At 46.3% G+C, this 7,264-nt stretch overlaps 1 protein-coding gene across 2 annotated transcripts; it reads left to right on the top strand.

Moving 5' to 3' along the window:
- Positions 1–175: 175 nt before the first annotated feature.
- serpinb1 (serpin peptidase inhibitor, clade B (ovalbumin), member 1) lies at positions 176–7,241 on the top strand. 2 transcript variants are annotated; one of them, XM_086116011.1, is made up of 8 exons: positions 192–336; positions 4,401–4,554; positions 5,069–5,257; positions 5,402–5,539; positions 5,617–5,734; positions 5,819–5,961; positions 6,341–6,508; positions 6,798–7,241. In XM_086116011.1, the coding sequence occupies exons 3-8, from the start codon at positions 5,090–5,092 to the stop codon at positions 7,203–7,205; spliced, it is 1,143 nt and encodes a 380-aa protein (XP_085972137.1). In that variant the 5' UTR covers positions 192–336; positions 4,401–4,554; positions 5,069–5,089; the 3' UTR covers positions 7,206–7,241. The 2 variants fall into 2 exon arrangements, with proteins under 2 accessions (XP_085972138.1, XP_085972137.1); XM_086116012.1 differs by lacking the exon at positions 4,401–4,554 and having other exon boundaries at positions 176–336.
- Positions 7,242–7,264: the final 23 nt, after the last annotated feature.

Below are 7,264 nucleotides of genomic sequence, written 5' to 3'. Positions count from 1 at the left end.
TTGCCCTCACAATCTTTCTCGAAACAAAATCTATGTCTCTCTCTCTATGTCTCTCTCTCTCTGAACACCTCAACTCGGAGTCACTAGGCGTTGTCGCCAGTTTCACACTGTTTTCAACCTTGTGTCACGTCATCGGCGAATGCAAGTCACGTGACCTTTTCCGCTGAACACGCATCGCCCCAAACGGGGTTTGGTTTCCTCGGTCAGGTGACCTTTTTTTCCGCTCGACCCGCAGAGCCCCGAACTAGACGTCAGTTCCTTGTGGTCACGTGACAACGTCACTGATGTGCTCCTCGAAAGGAGACGCGACCGCTTGCAAAAGATGCTCAGTTAGTGGTAAGTTGTGGGCTCTATATCTCATATACCGAAACCATTGCACATCACCTTCCAGTCATGACCCCCGACAATCAGCGTCACATCGATTGTTTCAGTGGTCAAAGAAAACAATTCACATGTGCTGTTGGTGGTGGTTTCGGTCTCATCGGCATTAAATATATATAATTTCTCCTCTCAGCCATATATCGCAAAAGTACCTTGTCCAATGAGTTATGTCGTCTGCAACGTTTCCGTGAGGCGTTTCACACTCTTGTTCCCTTTTAGTTTCGAGTCTCCGCAAAGCCCCGCTGAACTGGATAAAACTTTTAATTCATTTGTGCTGTTAATACACTGACTGTTTATATAGTAGTAGTCTATTTTCATACAGCGTAGAGTTGGCGTGGTATTCTATTTAATCATATCACAGAAACGCGAAGGACAGGTCAGCTCATCAACTTTGGCTTTGCGCTGCTAGCCATCGTTGTTGTGGAACAATGTCCTCATCGCGCGCCGTCTGTTTATTTTGCCCGTCCTTTTTTTTCCACAACAGCGCCTTATTGATCCAAAAATGTTTCCCTATGTGCCCTCTCATGTCTCAGCTGCCTCAGCTCTGTGGCCGGGCTTTAGGGGATAACGCCTCGTGTTTGTTTTGTAATTTGGCCCCCCGGGGAAGCAGATGGCATACGGTCAGCCACTGTTTCTCAGAGTCGAGAACTGTTGGGAGGCGCATATCCTGCACGACAAAGGCAAAGTCAATCAAACATGAAAAATTAGTGCACAAACTCACACAGCCATACCTCAGCCCAGTCTTACTATAGAGCTGCTGGTGCCAACTTGGCGCATTGTTATCTCACAGTCATTGGAAAAAAAAAAGTTGATAAGGGAGCCTCCCTCTGAACATTCCAAAAACAGAAGTGTCCTGCTGTTCTATTCTAGGTGAGCAAAGACTTTATTATCCCAACAGAAATTGTATCCTGAATGAGTTAAAAGTACATTATTGGAAGAGCAAGGAAATGAAATCACATTTGCTGATGGGAGGAGAGCTTGAAGCAGTTTGCGATAAGCTAAACATAGCATAGCACAGCGCACACTGTTTAATCTTAAATTATGGGTCGTGTCCTTAAAGTCTTAGATGTAGTTGATGCGGACATGGGTAAATGCTGTACAGTGATTAACTCAACAAAGAACAGTCTGTAAACTGAAAAATAGTCATAATGACTCAATGATTGAGCACTGACGCAGGGAAGGTGTCGGTGCTGTTATTTGATCTCAGTGCAGCATTTGACACAAACAGAACATACAGTTGAACAGTTTGGAAACTTGGCTGGGTTTAAATGGAACAGTCTTAAAATGGTTCGGGTCCTACTCGGGGGGGGGGGGGGGGGAGGAGTTACTTTTGTAACCACTGGAAATTTTGAATCAGATTGAATGGCCATGACATGTGGGGTCCCTCAAGGGTCCGTTCTTGGACTCCTTCTGTTCAGTCTGTATATGTTAACTTTTTGTCAGTGGCTTCAGAACACAAACGATGGCTATCAAAACTATGCAGATGGCACACGGCTAAATTTTTCAACATTGCCGCATCACATCAGTTCAATTAATGTCACTGTCTTGAGAAACCAAAGACCAAGTCCGAAATCTCGGCGCGCTGATGGACTAAGAACTGACTTTCAGGAGATCAATCAGTAAAAAAAAAAAGCCTTTCGCCAGCTGAAAAACATCTCCAGACTGAAAGGTTGCATGGTGCAAGCAAACCAGGAGAAACTTATCCATCCGGCACACTTGGTGATTGTAACGGTCTTCTGACTAGACTACCTCAAAAGACCATCAAACAGCTGCAGCTCAGGTCAATCGGTGCAGCCCAGAGTTCATTCTTTGTGTGAAGCACATTGAGTTGCCTTGCGTATGAAATGTGCTCAATAAAACTGCCTTGCATGTCTCGAATTCTGGTTGGAAAAATAAAATCTTTATCAATAAAGTTGTATCGGGCAACCCGTATGGGAACGTCCTCCAAATAAATGCTGCCGGGCTGCTGTACATTTTGTATCCTCATCTGAACTGCCGCAGTGTGAGGTTGGGCGGCCATGCCGCCGGTCCATGTGTTGCCAGTATGCTAAATGCCGCCCTCCCTAGACACGACGTGCTGGCCAACGAGTATTATGTTTGCGTTGGGAACCGAGTCAACTCGAGGAGAGCAAAAGCGGGACCTGTTATCGGACACCCAGAATAGGTTTGACGCACGAGTCAACTAAGTGCCTGCTTAGGAGCCTTCATCGCCACTGGAGCCTCTCCCCCTCGATGAGTGCGGGAAAGGGAGATGGCCGGCAGTTTTGGTCAGCGACAGCGGTCCGAGTGGTCACCTCAAGGAGACCAGGACCACCAAGAGCGGGTCTCATCGGTTACGTGATAAATAGTTAGCGATGAATAAAATCGGTTTATTATCTCTGGCATCTCAAACGACGACGTACTTCCCGTTTGGGTGCTTGTGTCGTCTCCGATAGAGTCTGTCGCTCAAAGTTTGTCGTGCGCAGTCGTTCTCGTTTAATATCACCACCCGAATGCCAATGACGTTCAAGTGGAGTTCCCGTTAAAGCTAACGTCATTTCCTGTCCACTCCAGACGTTCTGAAATGAAATCTCACTTTGTGTGCCTTTTGTAAAAGTCACTGCAATGCTGTGACGCGAGGTGGATTGAGGAAGAATACTTGGCAGAGTATGTGACAAGTGTCATTTTTGGCCACTGTATACACTTACATACACACAAATAACCAAGAACTCGTTTCTCCACTTTGTGAGCTGCACTCGGAAAAGGACGTGAACGAGATTTAACCTTCATCTCAAACCAGTATTTTGTCCTCGCAGGTGGCATACGTGTTAATTTTTACAAAAGCGAGGCGCGCGAGACAGATATTTGGCTATTAACATAAAACACACAGCGATGTGTATTATATTTAACAATAAAAGAAGTCAATATGTGTTCATGATCTTTGCGGGGGGGGGTACTTTTTTTGCGGGGGGTCCTTCTCTTTAATGGAGAAGGAAAACCTCCTCCATTAACCTGCGAGCCAGACGACATGATTCTGGTTGTGTCACAGGCGTCTGAGGTCCAAAGGTGACCGTCAGTTTGAGCTGTTTATCGTGGTCGCCACGGCGACGCTTAAAGCCTGCCTGCATGATGAGTGAGGCAAGCTGGAATGTGTGCCGTAAATCACACGGAACACACCTTTCCAAACAAGTAAGTCGCGGCCGCAAAGATGAACCTGTTGGTTTGACGAAAGCCGCAAGCCTGCCCACTCCCGACGCCGCAGGTTTCACATTTTGCCAACGGCAGCTGCAAAGGGCCATTATTTGTGGACACTCAACTGCGTATCTGGTTAAATGGTTGTCTGGAAATGCAGCGGCGGGCAGTAAATAGTACAAATACGGTACTGCAGTAAAGTAGATTACTCAGGGATATCTGTGCTGAAGTGAGTAATCATATTTTGGAACTCTCTTTATTTATTTTTTGAGTTTTTTGAGTTTTACCTGTGTTTTTTTGCAACATGAGAAAAGCCATGTGTTGTAAGCGCCAAGGCCGGAGCCAAATCGATCCAGCCCTCCCCACCCCACCCCTTTTTTTTTTTTTTTTTTTTCAGTGTAGGAGCACTATGTAGGTTCATAAAAAGCAGACCTTATTGTGCCAAGCGGGCATAGTCCATAACTTATCGTAAATGTGTCATGTTCAACCTATGGACTTGAGCGCATTTCGAACTCTTTGGCCACTTTCTGTACCTTTGCCACCTCTGTGTTCATGCAAGCGCTTCAATCATTCCACCGACTCAAGAATCCATCCATCCATCCATACGTGTATTTTCAACGTTTGATGGCTGTGATTCTGGCATAGCATAGCATAGCCGCGGCGTCGCTGGGGCTGACAAAACAAATGATCCTTCTGTGCAAATAGCAGCGTGTGTTGCACCTCCCCGCTGACTATTCCTCTTTGTTCCCCTTTGTTTGGCTTATCGTTGTTCCTGTCACTTATCGCCCATTCACGCGTTCCACCCATACGCTGCAGTCCAAAGGCACTTTGTCTGTGTCGTTCACCAGCACACCTCTGGACGCACCGGAGCCGTTTGGGAGCTTTGTCAGATTTGACCTCTCCATTCCTTTTTTTTTTTTTTTTTTTTTTTGGCCACGCGCTCACATTGCGTGAACAAAGCGGCAGCGGCCGGTCACAAGTGGACGAAGGGGTAACGAAGGGGTAAGTCAAATTTAAAAAGTCAAGGGAGCGTAATGCAGAAGTTGACGATGTTTTGTGTTCCGTGTAGTGAAAATTGTACTTCGCGTGATAGTCGAGTTGAAACAAAACGATTTGTTTCAGTCGATCGCCGTGGCGTTTGAAAAGAACTTGAATTGTTGATCGTGACACCTGTTGGATGCGTTCATCACGCTTTCAATCTTAATATCAGATCTCATTTCCATGCGGAAAGAAATTCAACTGTCTTGCAGCTCAGATATTTTAGACAAACTAAAATCGCTTTAAAAACGACACTCCCAACTCAAATTATCGAGCAAACCCGATACGACATCAAAGATTTAAAAAAAAAAAAAAAGTTGTTAACATTTCACAGCTTGCCTTCATGATTAGCCTTGAAGCTGTTTGATCGCCCGCACATACGAATGAAGTAAAATTCATGTCGACAACAGAAAATCTCACTTTTGCGCAAAAATGAATACAGAAGGACGCGTGCAGTCAGCTCTTGGTCTCATTGCAGGAAACGACGTTAGCCTCACCGATGGCTGCCCTCGGCATCTCAAATACAACTTTTGCTCTCGAGCTGCTGCGCACCTTGAGCCAAGCAAACCCCACCGGAAACATCTTTGTGTCGCCGTTGAGCATCAGCTCGGCGTTAGCGATGGTCTACCTGGGGGCCAAAGGAGACACCGCTACACAGATGGCAAAGGTAAACAACATTTAAAACATTTTTTTTTTGTGTTTGCTTGGTTTAATGTTGCGATAAATGAAGCCCTTCGGCAATCTACTTTTTAGTCAAGTACTTTCTAATGGTTTCCGATTCAAAAGAAAAGTTGTGAAATCCTTCTCCCAGGCTCTGTCATTCAGCTCCGGTGAAAGCGTCCATGCAGACTTCCAAACTCTCAACGCGGACATCAATTCACCCGCCGCGTCGTACGTCCTGAAGCTGGCCAATCGCCTTTATGGAGAAACGACTTCCCGCTTCCTACCCGTGAGTTCTCAGGCGGCGGCGGCCGACGCATTTGCGTAAGTTACACGCTCAATTTGTGAGCGCTTCTTCGTCTGCAGCAATTCCTCGATGCCACGCAGAAGTACTACAAAGCCGACCTGAAAACCGTTGATTTCATCGCGGCTCCGGAGGATTCCAGGGCAGAGATTAACAGCTGGGTGGAGCAGCAGACGGAGAGTAAGACCTCGCAAGGTTGCGTTACGGTATATAGTCGTGAATGCCAAATGCGGAGGTTGCTTCGTTTTGTGCGTTTGCTCTCAGATAAGATTCGAGATCTTCTGAAGCCGGGAACGGTCAGCACCATGACACGATTGGCTCTGGTCAATGCCATCTACTTCAAAGGCAACTGGAAGCACCGCTTCGATCCGGCCGACACCAAAGAGATGCCGTTCAAAGTCAACCAGGTGAAAATGAAAGAGCGCAAGGCAGAGAAGGCTCAATTGGTTCGGATGCTTCGCAGAGTTACAAAACATTTGAAAGACAAAATATGGCAGGAGAATTTAAGACAGTTAAAGGCAAAGAAGAGAAATGAAAAGTTGTACGTCGCACGTTGGCGACATTTAAGGACATTACCGGAAGACTTTGAAAATATTTAAAGCATTTAAAAGTTGAAATATATATATTTATTATTCTTTGTTTTACCCCGCTCACATTCACACCAACTGACAATTAAGAGCCTTTACTCTAAAAACTGTTCCGAGAATGTGGGAGGATGTTGCTAAAACGTGGTCCATCCTAACGGGCGGCTTCACGTCAAGTTCTCCGTATTTGACGATTTGTCAGAATGTGACGACGTCGGTGAATATGATGTATGTGATGAAGAAAATGCCTTACAACTACATCCCCGAGCTGGGTCTGCAAATCCTGGAGCTGCCGTACCTGGACGATGAGCTCAGCATGCTCATCCTGCTTCCAGAGGAGACGAGTGATGGCACTGACCCACTGCTGAAGGTACCCAACCCAACGGCAAATTCCATCCAATTGATGTGATTTCACATTTATGCAATCGACACCGAGTGGTAGCTACAGTGATGCAGTTTTGAGGTGAGGTTTGAGGCTTGCCTAGTGTTCCGTGGGAGGTCATTCCAAAGAGAGGAACCGGCAATGGCAAATGCTAGTGCCAAGTATGGGCCGCTGGCGCTGCAGCTTTTTTAACCCAACACATTTGAACGCGATATGCTGAAGAAAGTCATCCTGCAACTACAGTTGGAGCTCAAAGACACTTCTGATTTTCTTGTAGCTGGAGGAGGAGCTGACACACGCGAAGCTCGATGAGTGGACCAGCAGAGACAACATGGACATCCACTCCGAAATCCTTGTTCATCTGCCAAAGTTCAAACTGGAAGAGGAGTACGAGCTGAATGAGCCTCTCGCTAAACTGGGCATGACAGATGTGTTTTGTGCTGCAAAGGCCGACCTTTCTGGAATGAACGGCGAGGGAGGACTTTCTCTGTCCACAGTGGCCCACAAAGCCTTCGTGGAGGTCAACGAGGAGGGCACCGAGGCTGCCGCGGCCACTGCTGGCATTGCAGCTTTTTGCATGCTGAGGGAGGAACACTTCACAGCAGACCACCCTTTCCTCTTCTATATCAGACACAATAAATCGAATTCGATCCTTTTCCTCGGAAGGTTCTCCTCTCCTCAGTAGAAAAAAAAATCGAATAAAGATATGCAATGAAGGCTATATTTCTTTTGACTACATTTTGT

The sequence above is a fragment of the Hippocampus guttulatus genome, chromosome 7 (genome assembly GCF_054856545.1).
Source record: "Hippocampus guttulatus isolate MCC_2025c chromosome 7, RoL_Hgut_1.0, whole genome shotgun sequence".
Lineage (NCBI taxonomy): Eukaryota > Metazoa > Chordata > Actinopteri > Syngnathiformes > Syngnathidae > Hippocampus > Hippocampus guttulatus.
Note: the sequence above shows the minus strand (reverse complement) of the source record. Positions and strands in the feature narration are given on the sequence as shown.

What these genes read in the sequence shown, in the direction of transcription:
- serpinb1 (XM_086116012.1), top strand. Translation starts at nt 5,090, where the DNA reads ATGGCTGCCCTCGGCATCTCAAATACAACTTTTGCTCTCGAGCTGCTG. An exon ending in TGCCGTTCAAAGTCAACCAG is followed by an intron (nt 5,962 to 6,340) that starts GTGAAAATGAAA and finishes ACGATTTGTCAG; the next exon opens with AATGTGACGACGTCGGTGAA. An exon ending in GCACTGACCCACTGCTGAAG is followed by an intron (nt 6,509 to 6,797) that starts GTACCCAACCCA and finishes ATTTTCTTGTAG; the next exon opens with CTGGAGGAGGAGCTGACACA.